This window comes from Ylistrum balloti, unplaced genomic scaffold, assembly GCF_031769215.1.
Source record: "Ylistrum balloti isolate Yb309-2 unplaced genomic scaffold, AGI_CSIRO_Ybal_v1 Utg370254, whole genome shotgun sequence".
NCBI classification, from domain to species: domain Eukaryota; kingdom Metazoa; phylum Mollusca; class Bivalvia; order Pectinida; family Pectinidae; genus Ylistrum; species Ylistrum balloti.
Window position 1 is genome coordinate 170415 of NW_026782202.1, and position 22086 is coordinate 192500.

Here is a 22086-nt window from a genome sequence, read left to right on the forward strand (position 1 = left end):
TCATGTATAGTGAGTACACAAAAACCAAAGCGTCATTATCACAATAGCCAGAAATGAAAGAACGAACAAGGATTTATCAATTACTCGCATTACGTCCCTGTGCTGGACAGATAAACAGTCAACGTTGGTTTCAACCTGTTCTACTTCCGGTGCACCCTGTTCTTTTAACTCCGAAATCTTCAGCGACCTCTCGTTATTGTCTATTTTATTAGATTTCAGTTGATAGCAGTATCGGGTTAGTCTCCTCAGCCATTTTGGAAAGGTTTTGATATCTTCAACAGCTTCACACCGAAGTGTGAATATCGTAAGAACGATCAGCATGCTACTGTAGATTAACGCTAAAAGCATAAAATAGGACATCCCAGCCATGTTTTCTGACACCTTAGGAAGGTTGTCTCCTATCAGTGTCATGTAGACAGCCAGGGAGAGAAACATAGTGATGGTGTAGGATATTCTCTCCCCCGAAGAAGACGGCAGGAGAAACACGAACGGGTTAAGGAAGCATAACAACAGCACGGGGATTGTCATTGAAACGATAAAGTACATGTACTTCCGGGTCATATAGATAGTAAAATCCAGTGTTGTGGAGGGTGTTCCGAACCCTAAGTAATATGATACGGAAGTTTTATCGATGTTCCATTCCCCGTTAGGTGTGTAATACGTCAAGTACATATCCGTTCTAGAGAAGAAGAGTTTAACATTAGCGGGCGATCCCCAAAGTAGTACTAATATATTACATATCTGAGAGTCAACTGGGAATTTCGACATATCCACCGAACACGATGATTTCAACAGCTTCCCTGGACTGAATGTACAGAGACCTGTATTCCAGATCGTTATGTCGAATTCATCACTACCAAACTGACGTAAATCGTCCGCGGCGGTGATGACGTAGGCTTTCGGTTTCCAAACTCTCGAGGCATTCACGTGAATGTATTCGATGCCTCCATACTCGCTCGGTGTCCATTGTAGACGAAAATCAATCCAATCAAACGTCATACCGGCGCTTAATGTGAGAACGCCCGATACTTCATCGAAATCGAGAATTGACAACAAAAACATGGACGAGTCGACGAAAAGTGTTTCTGTGAAGTTGTACACAGGAAATATTTCTTTCGTGTAATTTGAGAACAATGTACTAGTCAGCCTGATCCAGTCATCCATCGTCCCGTTACGTCCCTGCACAGACTGGCTGGCACTGTACAATAGAGCTAGGAGAAAAAAGGCTCTCATAGTGGTTGTGATATATCCTTAAGAAGGAACCTGTAAATAAAACACGTGTTAAAGAGTTTTGCATGCTCATCGTAACATGATGACGTCACATTTTTTACCTTTTCATATTATAACTGAACTGACGGTTATCAGTGTAATATCAGCCATGGTATAATTTATTGTTAAGCCACAGGTGCGTCTATAATACAATCGTGCGATATTTTAGTCTATGATGGTTCCCGGTGATTTTAACTTATGACGTCACAATTTTTGCACGAGATAATCAAATAGCATTGTGACATCACAAAAAACAGATATGACGTTGCAAGGGAACTTTTTCCCCTTTATTTCCAGTTCTGTTCGCTTGGTCCTTTGTTTTTTATATTATGACTATTACTGTATTATCATATCTAAAACACGGTTTATTGTTTATTATTTTGGTAGTTATATTTTAGCCTCTATCTAAATATTTAAAAAATAAACATTTACTGAACAAAACGCGTCATTTCAAAATACTTAAGCGTGTGATATTTGATTTGGTCCATGTTTAAATAAGACATGAAAATCTCTTAACTATTTCAGCATCTCGGTAACTTGCCGATGAGGAAACTAGATTTTGTCTATCTTGTTCTTTGCAACAATGAGAATAATTATAGACAACTGAAAACTGTTTCAAATATATGAGTCGGTGTATTATAATGAAAATAATAAATTATGTATAAATATGCCAAATCGTCTTTACAATTTCACCATATTTCACCATAAATATGATAAACAGTCTTTACAATTTCATCCTAAATATGATAAATAGTCTTAACAATTTCACCGTAAATATGATAAACAGTCTTAACAATTTCATCATAAATATTTCTTAACAATTTCGTCCTAAATTTGATAAATAGTCTTTACAATTTCACCGTAAATTTGATAAATAGTCTTTACAATTTCACCGTAAATTTGATAAATAGTCTTTACAATTTCACCGTAAATTTGATAAACAGTCTTAACAATTTCATCATAAATATGACAAATAGTCTTAACAATTTCGTCCTAAATTTGATAAATAGTCTTTACAATTTCATCACAATTTGATAAATAGTCTTTACAATTTCATCACAATTTGATAAATAGTCTTTACAATTTCATCATAAATATGATTAATAGTCTTTACAATTTCACCATAAATATGATAAATGCTTTTAGTTGATGTCTGTAAGTTGAAGAATATGTGGATCATTTAGAACACTGCAGACCCACACAAAAGAAACAGAAATGCTTAACAGATGACTTTTGGTTTACTTACCTGCTAATTTTGGTAAATACTACCGCGCCAACCACTCCGAGTCTTTGTCAATCAGATAATTGGCATTCCCCTTTAAACTTACAAATATCCGTACGATATCATTAGTGACGGCGTGCCAAGTCAACTCACTCGGCAATCATCACATTTTACCGCTTCTAATGAAAACGTCATTCGGGGGAGGTACTTGGAACAGCCTATCACGATGGTATCTAGGGTACAGATTGATTTCTGATTTATGTTCGTGTGTGCGTGTGATCCTAACAAATAAGTTCCAATTGTCATCTCATCGAACGGGTTAAAGGAGTCGTTCAGAATATAAATACAATTTGTCAACCTTCCTTAACATTGTATACTGTAAACTAACTTTATTTCGCGGTAACTAACATTTGTATCCATGTTACAATACTTTCGCGGTGATAAACTTTCGCGGAAACTGACATTTGTATCAATGGTACAATATTTTCGCGGTGATAAACTTTCGCGGAAACTGACATTTGTATCAATGTTACAATACTTTCGCGGTGAAAAACTTTCGCGGTAACTGACATTTGTATCCACTTTACAATACTTTCGCGGTGATAAACTTTCGCAGAAACTGACATTTGTGTCCACGTTACAATACTTTCGCGGTGATAAACTTTCGCAGAAACTGACATTTGTATCAATGTTACAATACTTTCGCGGTGATAAACTTTCGCGGTAACCAACAATTGTATCTACGTTACAATAAGTTCGCGCGTTGATGCTTTTTCGCGGTACAAGATTAAAAGGGACTCGTTCTATTCATCGATCGCGTAATTCACGCAAGCATGTACCCTTCAAATATTTCTATTAACACAATAATAAAAATACTAATGATGCGAACGGTTAACAATAATCGGACGTATTCGGAGGCACGAATTCTACATTCCTATGTCGCGCAGTCACTTACAAAAGGTACATTCTTTCTTTGGTCCTGAACGGATTCAATTTAAGGTACAAACCATTTTTTCCTCCAAGTTAGATCAAGAATCTGTGTAATCTAACCTCGGGTCCTGTATTTCTATTAAACATGCTGGTAAACTTCCTCACAATCGGTTACAATTTTTTAAAAGTATCTACAAAACATTGACCATGTGATCTTGACAAGTATAAAAATATTTTCTTATTGGGAAAGTATTTTAAAAGCTGTTTAAACCATCATACATACGAATCGATAAAAAAGACAAGATGTGTTTATGATAAATCATGTCCCCGTTTGCAACAAAATTCTGAAGTACTTTAAAACTAGGCATGTGCTTATTGCATGCACACTTTGTGAAACACTTACGTCATTGTGCAATAGTTAAGGCCAGTATTTTTTCAAATGTAGGTTAAAGGTCACGGTCAAGGTCACATAATTGAAAATGTTCATACCACCGGAAATGTATTGTTACAAGTAACACGCATACCAAATATGAAAAGCCCTACCACATACGGTGACATAGTTATGGGCAAGGTTAAAGTTGACAACCCACACAGACATCACAAAAACAATATACCCCCGATCTTTTGACCCGGGAATATACAAATTCATATATCATAGCTTCTTATATAATAGACAAAAGTAAAATATAAGTTATAAAAATGTTAAATGGACATTGTACAGACAAGTCGGCACAAGATAATAAGACAATGTATTGTATGAAAACGTGAACTTTATTTACAAGCGAAGGGTATTTTTTTTGTTTCTACCGCTGTCAAATGTTCAGACAATAGCGTCACTAACTAGGACACTACTGTCTAATCTAACTGATGTGTCGACGCATGGTCACGAGTAAAGAAAGATGTTTTGAAAATAAAAAATGATGTTAAATAAAAACAATATTCATTATTCCTTTCTTATAATTGTTTTCGCTCGAAATACATTGAAAATATTGATTTCAAAAATTGTAACAAAACTTAGTATTATTTTTAACATAATTATAATTCGCATTTGTTTCGACAGAATGAAAGTAGAATCGGTAAAATCACTGAAATATAGATATGAAAAATACAGATGCAGAAAACTGAAAAATGGGACCCCCACCCCGCCCCGTTGCCCCCCTTGCCTACCCCTTGCCTACGCCAGTGTGTGTAAGTATTTTCATATTTTTCTTTCAGATCTGTGTAATTGTTTTATAAGCTTTGGGGGACAACACCCGGAGCCGGAATGCAGTGTCGTTGGTTGTTATGATGATCAGTATGTGTGTAATACTGCTTGTGGAATAGCAGGTCCAGATTGTTCTTGCTCAAGAAACATGGATCTTGAGAAGTTTGTTTGTGACTGCGCACAGTTCCCTGTGATGGACCACATGGTACCAGAAGACTAATCTGTGTTCGTCACGTGTTCAGATAATAATTTGATGATAAAATTAAATTGCACCACATGAAAATGTTCCCAAGTATCATTCTTGGGCAGATTGTGGAATTAAAGAAAAGCAACTTGTGTCATTGTTTTACGTTTTTCTTTTTCCAGGCGCAGGTTACTGTATGAAACAACGTTTGCCCTTTGAAATTGAAATTTCGGTGTTCAAATGTTACTTTTTCACGACCATCAGAATGTATTTATTGATCATAGGAATTCAACCTTGGCAACCAATAAATAGAATGCCGCTATCGCAGCAGTACTGGTAGTATGAAACATTTCTTTATAAGTAATTGGAGCACTTTTAGTCTTTAAAGTGTGATCACACTGAAATATCATAATAATAATGGAACACCCAACATTATACTTATATTGTCGTTGTTTATCAGTTACATTAGAAATCTATGTTCTTTAATTTTGTATCTGTATTTATATATAATTTCTAGTAATTTACTATTGTCATAAAATTAACCGTGTGTTGTACTTTTTGATGCTTCGTCGCGGCGTCATATCTCAATTGGTAGAGAATTGACCCACATCCTCTGGAGTGAAGGTCTAAGGTATGTGGTTTGGTGTCAGTCGGTAGAGAATTGACCCACGGGCTCTCAAGTGAAGATCGGAGGTAGGTGGTTTGGTGTCAGTCGGTAGATAATTGACCCACGGTCTCTCAAGTGAAGATCGGAGGTAGGTGGTTTGGTGTTAGTCGGTAGAGAATTGACCCACATCCTCTGGAGTGAAGGTCTAAGGTATGTGGTTTGGTGTCAGTCGGTAGAGAATTGACCCACGGGCTCTCAAGTGAAGATCGGAGGAATGTGGTTTGGTGTCAGTCGGCCTAGAGAATTGACCCACGGGCTCTCAAGTGAAGATCGGAGGTAGGTGGTTTGGTGTCAGTCGGTATATAATTGACCCACGGTCTCTCAAGTGAAGATCGGAGGTAGGTGGTTTGGTGTCAGTCGGCCTAGAGAATTGCCCCACGGGCTCCCAAATGAAAATCGGAGGTATGTGGTTCGGTGTCAGTCGGTAGATAATTGACCCACGGGCTCCCAAGTGAAGATCGGAGGTATGTGGTTTGGTGTCAGTCGGTAGAGAATTGACCCACGGGCTCTCAAGTGAAGATCGCAGGTATGTGGTTTGGTGTCAGTCGGTATATAATTGACCCACGGTCTCTCAAGTGAAGATCGGAGGTAGGTGGTTTGGTGTCAGTCGGCCTAGAGAATTGCCCCACGGGCTCCCAAATGAAGATCGGAGGTATGTGGTTCGGTGTCAGTCGGTAGATAATTGACCCACGGGCTCCCAAGTGAAGATCGGAGGTATGTGGTTTGGTGTCAGTCGGTAGAGAATTGACCCACGGGCTCTCAAGTGAAGATCGCAGGTATGTGGTTTGGTGTCAATCGGTAGAGAATTGATCCAAGGGCACTTAGGTTACCCTTTATCCTCTGGATGGCAGGTAATTGGCCTCAAGTATTATGTTCAGTGGGGTATCCAGCAGCTGCTACCAGGATTCCTTGATTCAAATTTATGCGATGATATAATCAGAAAACAGAAAGTAAGGTAATTTGTCAGGTTAATAAAAGATGTTTAGCTTTGTCGCCAGAGATGAAATGTCTGGTTCCTTGCGATTGGATGACTACGTAAGAGAAACTCAAAATATCTTGAGTTGAAATTCAGATCGAGGCTCAACCAATAGATCTGAATGAATGACTACATGCTACCTTAATTTAGATTTGGGTTGTCAATAATGACAACGAGTTACCTCCCTTTAGATGTGGGTTGTCAATATAATGTCAACGAGTTACCTCCCTTTAGCTACAGAATTGAAGTCGATTGCAGAAAAAGATCAAGTTATTAACGAACTGAAACCTAGTGAATGCAACCATACGATTAGGTACCCACTAATACGTCTTTTTTAAAAATCAAATCTTAAAGGAACATGTTTTTCTGCCGACAGATTTGCGTATTCCTATAAAATATTGACGTCAGCTGATATCTGATCTAAACTATGGGATATTCTCCTATCTGTTATCAGGCCAGCTGGGACCAAAATCCTTAAATGCTGCGAGGAAAAGAACCTGTTTTGAATGAATTCAAATAGCGTTTTATATATACTAGGAAAACATTTACCCTTAACGGAAAATTACAATTATAACACGCACGCGTACATCTAAAATGCTAATGGTACTGCCGAAAGTATTTTTTTAAAGACATATATCGTCATCGCTGACGTCATTTATAATAACAAAATTTCAGCCAACAGATGCCTCAAAATTTAATTGACTGTTCACGGGTCACTAAATCCAACAAATAAACAAAATAACAGGTTTTTTCCAGTACAACCATGTAAAGCAGTAATTTAATTGGTAATATTACGAAATACAGAACGATAGTCAAGGAAAGTTTAAAAGCAAGCTAAATACATCTTACTTCTTCATTTGTGCCTTTTTCATTTTATTTAAACAAACGAATGTTTTATTACCATAAAAATGAAATGGTGAAATTTCTCTCTCTTTCTGTCTCTCTTTGTCCATCTCTCTCTCTGTCTCTGTTTCTCTCTCTCTCTCTGTCTCTCTCTATCTCTCTCTGTCTCTATTTCTCTCTCTGTCTCTGTCTGTCTGTCTGTCTCTCTCTCTGTCTCTCTCTCTCTCTCTGTCTGTCCCTCTCTCTCTCTCTGTCTCTCTCTCTCTCTCTCTCTCTGTCTCTCTCTCTCTCTCTCTGTCTCTCTCTCTCTCTCTCTCTCTCTCTCTCTCTCTCTCTCTCTGTCGCTCTCTCTCTGTCTCTCTGTCTCTCTGTCTCTCTCTGTCTCTCTCTGTCTCTCTGTCTCTCTCTCTCTCTCTGTCTCTCTCTTTCTCTCTCTCTCTCTCTCTCTGTCTCTCTGTCTCTCTGTCTCTCTCTCTCTCTCTCTCTCTCTCTCTCTCTCTCTCTCTCTCTCTCTCTCTCTCTCTCTCTCTCTCTCTCTCTCTCTCTCTCTCTCTCTCTCTCTCTCTCTCTCTCTCTCTCTCTCTCTCTCTCTCTCTCTCTCTCTCTCTCTCTCTCTCTCTCTCTCTCTCTCTCTCTCTCTCTCTCTCTCTCTCTCTCTCTCTCCCTCTCTTCGACTGTGTTTTTATAAGCCAATTCATCCTTGGACTTTCTATCTATCATAATAATTGTTAAGTGACTTCAAACTAGCCAAACCTCATTTTTGATGCACAAGCATCGCGTGACGCCAAATTTTACTCTATCACTAGATTGAATTGGTTGTAGTTTTCGTACCTAAAAGTCGGAATAACGAAATGAACTATCAGCTGAAAACAACTAGATAAAACCGCATGCAATCAATATGCTTTAAATCGGAGTTTTTCTGACTTTTGATCTGAATCGTGAAACATATAATTCTCAATCATATAACATCATACTGGTTACGTTCACATCTGTTGCAGTGATGGTCCATTCATCTTTGCATTACTGATTACGTAAACACATAAACCGTATAATTAAAATCAACACACATAGTGATGACGTCACAAACATGTAAGTCTACTGCAGTTATACATCATTCATCATTACGAGTGTACAGCCACCTATGTCTTGTTAAACTTTATGTGAATACATAGCATAAAAACCATATCATGATAATCAACACAAAAAGTGATGACGTCACAAACAGAAAAACGTTGATGATTCCCATTATATCATCTTTACTCAAGTCGTCATCATTATCTGCCGTCATTTGATTGTCATCATCGACGGTTTGGATTTTAATCTTTATCACTTTGTCATTTGTTCGGTTTTTAACAAACCGTGTGAAACGTTTCAAAATCTTTGGAAATGTCTTTACGTCAGAAAAGACTTCACAACGCAGAGTGTAAATTGTTAATAAAATCAGAATGCAACTGTATAATAAAGTCGTTAGAAGGAAGTATGACATCGCCGCCATGTTTTCAGAAACACTCGGTAACTGTTCTCCAATTATTGAAACGTAAACCGCCATTGATAAGAATATAGTGATTGTGTAGGATATCCTCTCCCCTGAGGAAGCCGGAAGGAGGAAAACAAAAGGGTTCAGAAAACACAATAGTAGAATTGGGAGGACGAGAGACAAGGAAAAAAACATTGGCTCCCGCTTCAAGTAAACTGTGAATACTGTCGCTATTGGCATGCTACTGGGAGTGGATACATACGTCCCCGTTAAATCCCATTCACCATGACGTGTAAAGTACTCTAAATTAATGTCTGTTTTGGTGAAGGCAAGTTTGATTTCATCAGAGTTAACGCCCCACTGCACTAGAACAAGGTCACATGTATGTTCATCTGAAGGGAACCCCGACATATCAACAGAACATGTCGATTTCATTTGTTTACCCGGACTAACGAGACAGTGGCCTGTATAGTTTACTCTCAAATAGAAGTCATTCAAATCAAACGGTTCCATATCCTCAGCAGTTGTTAGCAAGAAAACCTTCGGGCTCCAAACATTAGTTGTGTTGATGAGAATGTCTTCAATTCCTCCGTAATCATTTGGGTTCCAAGTTAAACGAAAATCATTCCAGACGTAACCCACTCCGCCATTTAATGTGATCACACCGGAGACTTCGTCAAAGTCGAGAATGGACAGTATAAACATATCTATGTATATGGTCAATGGGTGGCTGAAGTCGTATACCGGGTAGATCTCTTTAGTGTAATTTGAGAACAGTGTACTAGTCAACCTAACCCACTGGTCCATCGTCCCGTTACGTCCTTGCACCGACTGGACTGTACTGTACAACAGAATCAGTCCCAAAATAATTCGTACCGATGACATGGCAACGATCTTGTGTAGGCAATCTGGGATAAATAGATAAATAAATAATAGATAGATATATAAATAAATAATTAAATAGATAAACGAATGAATAGATAAAATAAATAATTAGATAAATGAATGAATGAATGAACGAATGAATGAATGGATAAATAAATAAATGAATTAATGAATAAATAAATAAATAAATGAATGAATGAATGAATGAATGAATGAATGAATGAATAAATAAATAAATAAATGAATGAATGAATGAATGAATGAATGAATGAATGAATGAATGAATGAATGAATAAATAAATAAATGAATTAATGAATAAATAAATAAATAAATAAATAAATAAATGAATAAATGAATGAATGAATGAATGAATGAATGAATGAATGAATGAGTGAGTGAGTAAGAGAGTAAGTGAATGAATGAATGAATGAATGAATGAATGAATGAATGAATGAATGAATGAATGAATGGATAAATAAATTAATAAATTAATGAATTAATTAATAAATTAATATATATAAATAAATAAATAAATATATAAATAAATAAATAAATAAATAAATGAATGAATGAATGAATGAATGAATGAATGAATGAATGAAAGAAATTGAGCTTGGTTCATATTACGATATTTGTACGGAATAAAATAAAATGCATTTTCGATACAGACGATAAAATACTTTGAAGTATATATAACGAAGTGGAATAGTGAAAACAAATGAAGATAATAAATTTTGTTGATAAAGAATTTGTGTAAATAACCGTTTCATAAATGCAAACTGACGTAAAAAATAACCTACCTGTTGATTTCGCAACCTACCTGAATTAGCGCTAGGTTATAAAGTATTCTGTACTGCTGGTTTAATTTGTATTGGTTGTATACGGAGAGGATATATATGCACCGTGATAATCTGCTTTAAGTACAAGACCATCGAACTGGTGATTACACTGTAATCCTTGATCAGGATATTAAAGGAATGTTCCGAATGTCAAATCATATATATATATATATAAGGGCATTTTAGCTTAGGTGTGTGGCGTACTTTATCAAAGAGATCACTTAAGTCGAAACCAGCCTGTTTCTTTGCTATCCTAAACATCAGAGCACTTATTCATGAAACCATTCTCATACTCAAACATAGATGTTTTACTCAAGCAAACATTTTTAAAATTCAACTAAATTATATAAAATAATACAAATGTCAAATTTAAACCTTGAATATAGATTTGACCTGAAGTTCTTTAAAGATTGTTTTTAAATCTTAGGCAAAATCAGCCTGACTTTTTCATTCCTGACTTAAACAAGACATAAGGCTTGAGCACAAAACTCATCCTTGATCATGAGAACAGTTTCATGTATAAGGGCCCTGAATTCGAATCAAGATATGTGAGGCGTTTTGATATTTAAATTTCTAAAGTTTACGTGTGATGTTGGTGTAATATCTATTTAGTCACTCCAGTGGGATTTTGTTCCTTATTTAGAATAAATTGTTGGGATCATACCTATAAGCTTATCTTAAGGAGATGGAAGTGGCTGAATTTATCCACGGTTATACTGTGACGTCATTATTTCATGACATTGAGACGTCAGCCAATAAATAGTTAAAAATTAAGAATGTCGGCATTTCAGATATTTATCAGTCTTACGAAGCAAGCAAAGCATAAGTTAATAGCGTGATGAACAGAATCTTATATCTGTTTCTGGCCAAATTTAATTTCATTTTGTTGCAATAAAACAACTTTAAACAAAATTGACCAGCCAAAAAAAGAAACTTCCATTTTTTTTTTAATTTTTTAGCCTCTGTATTTCTTCATCCGAAGGGTTCTACGTTTAAAAACTAGCACATTCACACCACAATCTAAAATTCAGGACTAAAGCGATTTAAGTTAAAAATGTCAACCAGGACGCTGGGATATCTTGTAGCCGCCATTTTGTATTTGTACTCGCACTCACCGGCCGGACATCCTTCTACGATTCTAGCTGTTGGAGGACTTTATACACCAAGTCGGATGGTTCCATTTTAAAATGATTATGAAAACGCCTTCAATATACACAGATACTGAGATTGATTGATAAGGCAAGCTCAATCATTAGCTGTCTGCTAAAATATTTGATTAATTTTTTGATAGAAATCGTCGCATATTGTACGAGAAATCGAGAAGAAACAACACACATAGTTGATATGTATTCATCTTTATTTACATACGTCAGTGTATTTACTGAACAAAGCGCGCACACGCCCACTTGCTGAATGACCAAAATAATCGATAGCTTCACTGAAAGATAAACTAACGATTTTTAGGTCCTCGGATCGAACGATCGGGTACATATTGTTATTGTGTTGTTTGTCTGTCTGTTCGTCTGTTGTCAGCTTTCACCTTGCCCATAACTATTGCACCGTGCGGTGTAGGGCTTTCAAACCTGGCACGTGTGTTCCTTGTGCCAAGACTGTGTGACCTTGACCGTGACCTTTAAACTACATTTGTAAGTAAATAGAAAATGATTACCACAATGAAGACATCAGTGTTTCACAAAGTGTGCATGCAATTAGCACGTGCCGTACACAGTAGTTTTAATGTCCCACTTCAGGATCTTATTGCAACCGGTGTTTCATGAATTCATCTTGTTTCAAGACATTTTACCCACGCGATAGAGATTAATGATAACAAGCTTGTCACATAGTAGACATATGTATGTACAATGTATTTGATTAATAAGTGATCAGTATTATTCCCTTCTCGGCTGTCAAGTTTATCGCTAAAGTGTGGGCAGATAACAGAAGATTTATTTTCCTGTTTTTTTCCTTTCTTCTTTTTTTTCGAAAGAATATATCATCAAAGTACAATTCAAAAAACAAGACGAGAAAACCTTAAGCTCAGACATTTTTTTTTCAAATATTGTTCGCAACAAAATAAAAAGATTTTTATCGGTAAACAATATTGTACAGTTCTAAGATATCGGGAAATGACACGAGAAGTGTATGATTTTCAGCACTTGTATGTCAACTGGATGTCATACACTTAAAACACAATGAAATTGTGTGATCTTCAGCACTTGTATGTCAACTGGATGTCATACACTTAAAACACAATGAAATTGTGTGATTTTCAGCACTTTTGTGTCAACTGGATGTCATACACTTAAAACACAATGAAATTGTGTGATCTTCAGCACTTGTATGTCAACTGGATGTCATACACTTAAAACACAATGAAATTGTGTGATTTTCAGCACTTGTGTGTCAACTGGATGTCATACACTTAAAACACAATGAAATTGTGTGATCTTCAGCACTTGTATGTCAACTGGATGTCATACACTTAAAACACAATGAAATTGTGTGATTTTCAGCACTTGTGTGTCAACTGGATGTCATACACTTAAAACACAATGAAATTGTGTGATCTTCAGCACTTGTATGTCAACTGGATGTCATACACTTAAAACACAATGAAATTGTGTGATTTTCAGCACTTGTGTGTCAACTGGATGTCATACACTTAAAACACAATGAAAGTGTCTGATCTTCAGCACTTGTATGTCAACTGGATGTCATACACTTAAAACACAATGAAATTGTCTGGTCTTCAGCACTTGTATGTCAACTGGATGTCATACACTTAAAACACAATGAAATTGTATGATTTTCAGCACTTGTATGTCAACTGGATGTCATACACTTAAAACACAATGAAATTGTGTGATCTTCAGCACTTGTATGTCAGCTGGATGTCATACACTTAAAACACAATGAAATTGTGTGATCTTCAGCACTTGTATGTCAACTGGATGTCATACATTTAAAACACTTCGAGAAATCAACATCTTGCTCAAATACAAAACATCATAACTTATTATTGTTCGTTCTTACTTCAGTAACGCATGTGACAAATTGACATTTTCAGTGAAAACTTCAATCAAATTCTATCCATTTTTCTGTGCTTTTTCTTTAAAATGTATTTGCTCTATCTGAACAAAGCGGAAAAAAAGCAAACGGTGATAACGAGCATAGCTGATAATGACGTCACAAACAACAGCATATCAGTCACTCGCATTACGTCATCTTTCAGCAAATTATCGCTGACGTCATATGTCTTTTCGCTTTCTTCTTTTTCACTGTCGTCCTGGGATATTGCTTGAGTTACCCGTCGTGTCCTTCTTATTTTTTTAAAACAGAGAGCAAGATACCTCAGACATCGTGGGAATTTGCTGACATCAGACAGCAACTCACCCCTTAATGTGAATATTGTGAGAATAACTAGCAACCCACTGTATGTAAGAGTGATCAGCAGAAAAAACGACAGAAAAGCCATGTTTTCTGACACCTTAGGAAGGTTGTCTCCTATCAGTGTCATGTAGACAGCCAGGGACAGAAACATAGTGACGGTGTAGGAAATTCGCTCTCCAGAAGAGGCCGGCAAGAGAAACACAAACGGGTTAAGAAAGCATAACAGGAGAACTGGGATGATAAGAGATAGAATCCAATACATTGGTCTTCTCGTGATGTATATCGTAAAACTCAAGCCGCCTTGCATTGTTTGGGATTCAGTCACATAGCTTTTTGTTAAGTCCCATTCACCGTTGTGTGTATAGTAGGATAGAAATACTCGTGAACTCTGATATTTAAGTAAAGTTTCGTCCTCGAATGCGCCCCACTGAAGAAGAATAAGCTCACAGATATGGGAGTCTATGGGAAACTGTGACATATCCACGGAACATGTCGCCATCATTCGTCTTCCCGGAGCAACAGAACATCTTCCATCGTGATACACCCTTATCTCGAAATCTTTCAAATAAAATGGTTCCATATCATCAGCAGTGGTCATGAGGAAGATCTTCGGAGTCCAAACAAAAGAGGAGTTAAGAAGAATGTTTTCTAATCCGCCATACTCACTCGGATTCCAAGCCAGACGAAAATCGATCCAATTTAAATTCACTCCGCCATTTAAACTGATAACCCCGGATACTTCGTTAAAGTCTAGAATGGACAGAAGGAACATCCCCATAGATATAGTCAGTGTTTCGCTAAGGTTGTAGACGGGGTATATCTCCTTCGTGTAATTAGACGTCAGTGTGTTAAGTAACCTAGCCCAGTCGTCCATCGTTCCTTTACGTCCTAGCACCGACTGCCCTGCACTCAACAGCATCAGTAAGGAGATCAATTGTGCGGTTGTCATACTTTGTTCCGCTGAATGAGTCCTGTATCACGAGGAAATATGTGTCACACGGATATTGTCAAAATCTTGTTGGATTCGGTAATAACGCTTTATTGATGATTAATTGAAATTATGTAAAGTTCAGTATTAATTACTTAAGAAATTATCACTTCAGTACATATCAAACTTGTACTGTACGTTGTGTTTCGGCTCCTACTTATTCTCACCTGCTTGCACCAAAGTTTCTAAGGCTATGTACATACGATGTTTTTTTTTAATTGGACACGTCCCAGTAGGGCCTAAAATCGACTTTTCTTTACTCTTGTTCAATATATCTGCTTCAGGTTGTCAAACAGAGCTGTCAAATAATAAGGATTGGTTTCTAAAAGAATGCTTATACTAATTGTGTGTGAGGTTTCACTAACGATGACGCCTTAAAGAGAAAATGGTTAATTTATATGAAACACAATCAATAATTAATCTAAGCCGATGTAGAACATTTGATTAAAGCCTCCACACTTTTGCTAAAGCCTTCATCTTGTAAAACAGGTTAAAGTGTTTAGAAGAGCAGATTTGGGTGTAGAAAACTTCGAAGAAATAGGTTTTCACGTAACGGGATGGATCCGGTTGAAAAAATATTTTACATAAATAAAAAAGTGATTAGCTGCTGCCGTCATACTCAACTGTAACCGTGGAAATTTTCGCGAGGGTTAGCTTCGCGATTTCTATTGGTAAACTATACGCGTGGGGTTATTTTCGCGACCAGTTTTCATTTTATTTCGTCTACAAAATCTAAGCACATCACAAAACATTACCTGAGTAATTAGCGTTAATTTCTCTCTCGTTTAAATGTCCACGTTTACGGTATACCCAAGACACGCCATATCATAACACATTTCAATAACACTGTAATCAGTACAGCCAATAGGTAATTCATTAAACTGCATCATACAGCTGTTTCGTCATCCCAGGGTTCATCAGTGATGCGAGGGATTTAAAAACAGTGCTGAAATCTAGGAGTAAAATTGTAATTGATCGACATAAATGTAAAAATATCGACAATTTTTCCGATTATAAAGAAACGTGCATGCATAGAACTACTACCAGCAGATTACGCTATTTTATAGGCGTTATGTAGCTTTGTTTCGTTTGTCTTCCTCAATCTCAATGATTTGCACACAATAGTGTCGATCCGTAAACTGTACTATACAGATATTTTGTCCTTCTAAGACTCATCAGTGATGCTAAGGGTCTAAATGTTGAACCTAGGAAGCGAGTGAAAAAAAAAACAATCTGATCGAAATGTAAGTCGGAACTTGAAGTTTAACCATGATTCAATAAATTTCGTGATCTGCAACATCTGATAATTTTACAGCAACGTCAAGTAATTTTTTAATATATAATCTGAACCGTGTCACTATTCCAAAGACTTCAAATGTAACAATCATTCTCTTGCAGTATCTAGTCCCGGCAGTCGCCAACATGTTCTGAATTCTGAAACAGCTGTAAGATGCAGTTTGAGCATCATCACTCTCTTCTAAAAAAACTTTTCTTCTGTTCCCTTAATCAGGATTTTCGTGCAAGAAGTCGTCAACTGACTGACAAACTCGTAACACAAGGGTTCAAAAGATGCAGATTGATGAAAATTACGGTGAAGTTTTGTGGTCGCCATAGTGATATCATTGAGAAATATTCTATTTCTTTGTGTGATGCTGGGCGTATTTGATATTTTAGTTTGCCCGATTTACCTACCTGGAATGACCAAGGTTTACATGGCGGATGTCCTCGACGAAGCAGAAGACGCTTACCCTCCGGAACACCTTGTGTTATTCTCCTTGTAATTTCTCGGAAGTCTACGTGTAAATCTTTTTTTTCAAATTTTTATCCTAGTTTTATGGAATCTGAGTTTGAATTATGATTATGTTGCCATGTTGGTATTTTCTTGGTGTTTTTTTTTATCCTTAACGATCACTTTCGCTCTCTGCACTCCTGGAACATGTCGGGGCAATATTGAAGGCACAAGCGAAGTAATTTGATTGGTTCCTGGAAAGAAAAACTGACCAATCACAGGTTTATACCGCTTCTTTTGAAGATTACAAAGGAGCGACACCCAGTTTCAAAGCCATTACAATATACCCTTATGTGACCCCGCGATTCGTACATCAAAGGATCAAATTAGTCTTCGTCTTGTCGACAAGGTGTCTTACATGGAATCTTCAATTTTGCCATGACATGTTCCATGGTGCAGAGAGCGAAACTGGTTGTAACCCCTGGAGTATCGAGGATGTGCATACTGGGAAATGTCTGTCTCCGTTGAACTTTAGACTTTGATCAAGGAGAGCTAATTTAAGATTAAGACGAAACTCTGTTACACTTACTCAGAGAGTGAAATAATCATAAGGCGAATTAATGATAATGATACGACGAAAATAAAATATTGCGGTATACAGTATCTTATTAAACGGTGCTATTTACTCGTTTGTCTTTTGGACAACTTTGAATTAGATATATGATATCAACTGATTTTTGGGCCTCTGTTTTACATCGCCAGTATATATTTATACATTAAAACTAAGCAGTACGGTCAGGTTTATGTTTAATTAACAGATCAATTATTGAGAAACACAAAGCTGTGCTCAGATTTGAAAAAAAAAATCTTATTTTTGATGAAGAAGTTGGCGCTTTATGAAACCGACTGTATCGTCAATTAAACATTAAAACGATGTTATTAGCGAGTTTTAAACTTCACCTTAAACATACAATGCATCAAACACTCTTATAAAAGTATACAGAACAATAAGAATACATGATCAAATTGAAATGGAAAATGTGATCTTATAAATTATATGATGAAAACTAATTCGATAAAAAAGAAAAGAAAAAAGAGACATTCTTCGGTAAATAAATAAACCAATTTGTCGATTTACTACAGTACATCTATTTATTCATAATAATCAGATACTTACATACATATTTACAAATACTGCACAGCGCAAATATTACAAAGCGCAAATACTGCACAGCGCAAATACTACATAGTACAAATATTACACAGCGCAAATACTGCACAGCACAAATATAACAAAGCGCAAATATTACACAATGCAAATACTGCACAGCACAAAATTACACAGCGAAAATACTGCACATCACAAATAATACACAGCACAAATATTACAAAATGCAAATAGTACACAGTGCCAATACTACTCAGCGCAAATACTGCACATTACAAATAATACACAGCACAAATATTACACAGCACAAATACTTCTCCATATACACTGCACCAATACAAGGTCAACACTGTACAGTAGACGTCAGCGTTTAAACAACAACATAGTAACCACTGGAATGGCATTTCAACTCTGACATTAACTATATTATATGTTATCATTAAACTGTCATTTTTGACCTTCTCATTTGTCAAAGCACTACAACACAAGTCTGTAGTATATTGGATTATCACACCAACACAGGAGGAATCCGTGCACGCGAGGTGAACATCACTCCAAAATTAGAACAATTCCAGAAACTCGTGCTACAATATGTTTGACTATTCGGAAGCGTAGAATTTCATCATAAATTATAGACCTGTCGGGTAGATGTGAGGATTTATGATCGAATTGGAGGTGATATTTATCGAGGCCAGAAAAAAAAAAAAATCCGTGATAGATATGATATCTTATCAAAATTGTGAATTTTTTAGATTTTCTCAATAGTTTTAGGATTAGCTTGTAACCTGTTTAAATACGTTACACAAATACAAAGCAAAGAAACCATGTAACAAATATCACCATCATCAATGATGACGTCACAAACAATGATATGTCGATCAGTTTTATGACGTCATCTCTCTTTAAATCGTGTTCAGTGTCATCCGAATTTACATTTGCATCCTTTTCACACTCGTCCTTATTTACCGGTTTCTTTTCATAAATACACAGTGCGAGGCGTTTCAGAAAGTTCGGGAACTTGCTGACGTCAGAAATGACGTCATAACGTAGAGTGAAGATAGTCATGACAATTATTACTCCACTGATGATGAGTATGATCAGCAGGAAAAATGACATCATCGCCATGTTATTGGAAACGTTTGGCAAACTGGAGGCTATTATTGATATGTACACGGCTAATGATAGGAATAGTGTTAACGTGTATGAGATTCTTTCGCCAGAGGAAGCCGGAAGGAGAAAAACAAACGGGTTCAGGAAGCACACCAACAAAATTGGAAGAATTAAAGATACAGACAGATATTCCGGCTTTCTCGTGACATTGATTGTAAAAATAACACCACCAGGTGATAAGGTAGGATTTGATACCGACGTTTTCACTATATCCCATTCTCCATTTTGTATGTAGTAAGTTAAAATTAATTCTGTAGATGTAAAACCAAGCACAACTTCATCTGGCAACACGCTCCACTGCATTATTTCAAGGTCACAAACATGCGAGTCTGAAGGAAACTTTGTCATATCGACAGAACACGTGGCGAGCATCCGTCTGCCCGGATTAATTTGACATGTGCCATTATAAAACACTCTAACGTCGAACTTTCCCGAGTCGAATGGTTTCAGGTCTTCCGCCGATGATACCAGAATCACATGCGGTTTCCAAACTACTGATGAATTAAGAAATATGTCTTCGATTCCGCCATAGTCACTAGGATTCCAAGTCAAACGAAAATCCGCCCACGATTGGAGTAATCCGCCATTAAGTGTGATCACTCCGGCCACTTCGTCAAAGTCCTGAATGGACAACAAAAACATGGACAGGTCTACTGTAAGCGTTTCATTCAGGTAGTACACGGGGTAGATATCCTTTGTGTAGTTAGAGAACAGTGCGTTAGTCAGCCTGATCCAATGGTCCATCGTTCCGGTACGTCCCAGTACCGACTGACCTGCACCGCAACACAGAATTAGCGCGAGAATCACTCGTGGGGCCGTCATAACGATATATGGTAAATTGTGTCCTGCAGAACAGAATACATTTGATCATTTAGCACCGAAAAATACTATACATTCACTATGACGTTTGATTTTCTGTGAACAACGTTTGAGGAAAATCATAAAGATTAAATACCATAAAGAACACACATTAAGATAATCCCAAGACGTATGTTTGATCTACTTTGGTTTTTAGTCTGCATTACTGAAGGAAAATGTTACGAGATATACAATATCGTCGCAACGAGCATTAGAATTGTTACTTTAAAAATATTATTTCTCATCTTTTTGAAAAAAATATTCACAAAACTCACCTGTCTTCGTTTGTGTCTCTTCAACACTGTATGATTATGGAATTCTGACCCGTTAAACGACCTCTTCGAACTAAACATTATGTAGTTATCGTTTCGTTAATCTACTTCCGAACACATAAAAGTTAATAGGATACACCTATTAAGACCGCTCCACTTAGTGAAAGCGGATTCAAACCGATTGAAGAAGTCGGTACTGTGTAGGTAATTAATCAAGTTGTGCGAATTGTATAAGAGAACATCAACAAAATCAAATTTAATTTCAATAAATTCCATAAAACTAGGACAAAATTTAAACAAAGGAAAGACTTACGTGGCGACTCCTGAAAAAGTACAAGGAGAATAAGACCAGGTGTTCCGTAAGAGTAAGCGTCTTCTGATTCATCAACGACACCCGCCATGTAATGTTACGATCTCAAATGAGAACAAGGCACAAAAGAACATAAAAAAGAAATAACGTACAGCAAACACTTGTACAGAAAAACGAAACAAGGTAGACAAAAGTATTATTAAAGAAACCGCTTGTATCACCTTGATTTATTGGGGGGGGGATTTAGGGTTTTTTTATTATCATTGTTTTGTTTGTTTGTTTTTATGTTTAGTTTTGTTTTTGTTTTTGTTTACAAAGTTAATAGCCTATGGAGCAACAATAGTTATTTAGATTGGCGGTCTTAACAATAAGACTGGTGTTCGGAAATCTGGTTACGTTCCGGATTCTATCACCTCAATCAGGATTTTCTATTTTTTAAGATGGCGAATAAAGAAGACAAATTACAAAATAATTGATTTTCTTCTATCCTCACAACGCCACGCAGATGATATACAAGTGCCCTAACTGGAAGTCAGCTTAACGAGCATGACGTAGGAGCCCCATCTCCATGCTATTAAGAACAGTTAAAGCGGCTACTACCTTAACATCGGGAAATGGAGAATTCGGCTTATGAATAATAGAATATATCCATAATAAAGCGATACACGCGCCTATAACGTCAAATTTGTTGTATTAGTACATATTTTGTTTATCTTGACTATTGTTTATAAACATGTTCACGCTCGGTTTATTGCGAAGAAAGCCGAGTGGGTCACATGGCGTGTCACGTGACGAAGTCATTTACATTCGCCGCAAAGAAAAATTGGATTACGATGTAAACAAACGCACATGTCTTATGTATGACACTTGCTTTTGGGCCTTTCTTTTAATTCTTGTATGCAGTTAATGATTCTATAGTGTTATAATATAATTTTTTTAACAATCAATCTTAGTAATTCGTTTTGTTTTGGCTTTGTCGTGCGAAAATTATCCATGTCAATCATGGGCGCTAAATTAGTGGGGCCCCAAAGGGGGTAAATACAATCAGGAAAGAAAAAAAAACTCATTATGCAAATGCACAGGAATTAATACTTAGTCTGTACACATTAATAGATATTGCACTGTTTCTTATAAAGGCTATGTTTATCATCACGGTTGTTATTCTTACAGTAACAAAGTACCGTCATATTTTTACACTTAGAACGAATACCCCCAATTGGGCCCCACCTTGCAGTCAACAACAAACACACTTTGTCGACAGTAAATTCAAGCGAATAACACAACTATTTTCATTCAACATTTATCAGACAACACTTTTAGTAGTGTTGTTCATAACATATTCACGCGTCAAACATTGGATATTGGATTATAATCAATGACAGGCGGATACATTATAATTATAGGGCTAACGTTAAGCTAACCAGTCAAGCAGCAGCTTCGCAAAGTCCGAATCCGTATTCAGCCCAAGATCCTCCTTCATCTTTCGCCATCTATCGACCTCCTGGCTTATAAAAATTCTTGTCTGTCCTCTTTTCTGGTTTGACTCCTTCCTCTTACGTTTTCTGGCACTTTCTGTAAGGTAACTTTTTGGTCCACGTCGCCTTTTCGTACTTGCGTCGGCCATATTGCTTCTTTCTAGGCTTATACGCATGCGCAGCATCAAGGTTTCGAGCGATAATGCACGAATAGATCAGGACCGCAATG

At 36.7% G+C, this 22086-nt stretch overlaps 3 protein-coding genes across 3 annotated transcripts; all 3 read right to left on the reverse strand.

Moving 5' to 3' along the window:
• LOC132552525 (acetylcholine receptor subunit alpha-like) lies at positions 1–1233 on the reverse strand. Its single transcript, XM_060216705.1, has one exon. It carries the CDS (start codon positions 1231–1233, stop codon positions 1–3), a length of 1233 nt encoding a protein of 410 aa, XP_060072688.1.
• Positions 1234–13624: 12391 nt separating this feature from the next.
• Positions 13625–14836, reverse strand: LOC132552528 (neuronal acetylcholine receptor subunit alpha-7-like). Its single transcript, XM_060216706.1, has one exon. The coding sequence runs from the start codon at positions 14834–14836 to the stop codon at positions 13625–13627; it is 1212 nt and encodes a 403-aa protein (XP_060072689.1).
• A 3734-nt stretch (positions 14837–18570) lies between these two features.
• On the reverse strand, positions 18571–19764 carry LOC132552529 (acetylcholine receptor subunit alpha-like). Its single transcript, XM_060216707.1, has one exon. It carries the CDS (start codon positions 19762–19764, stop codon positions 18571–18573), a length of 1194 nt encoding a protein of 397 aa, XP_060072690.1.
• Positions 19765–22086: the final 2322 nt, after the last annotated feature.

What these genes read in the sequence shown, in the direction of transcription:
- LOC132552525 (XM_060216705.1), bottom strand. Translation starts at nt 1,233, where the DNA reads ATGAGAGCCTTTTTTCTCCTAGCTCTATTGTACAGTGCCAGCCAGTCT.
- LOC132552528 (XM_060216706.1), bottom strand. Translation starts at nt 14,836, where the DNA reads ATGACAACCGCACAATTGATCTCCTTACTGATGCTGTTGAGTGCAGGG.
- LOC132552529 (XM_060216707.1), bottom strand. Translation starts at nt 19,764, where the DNA reads ATGACGGCCCCACGAGTGATTCTCGCGCTAATTCTGTGTTGCGGTGCA.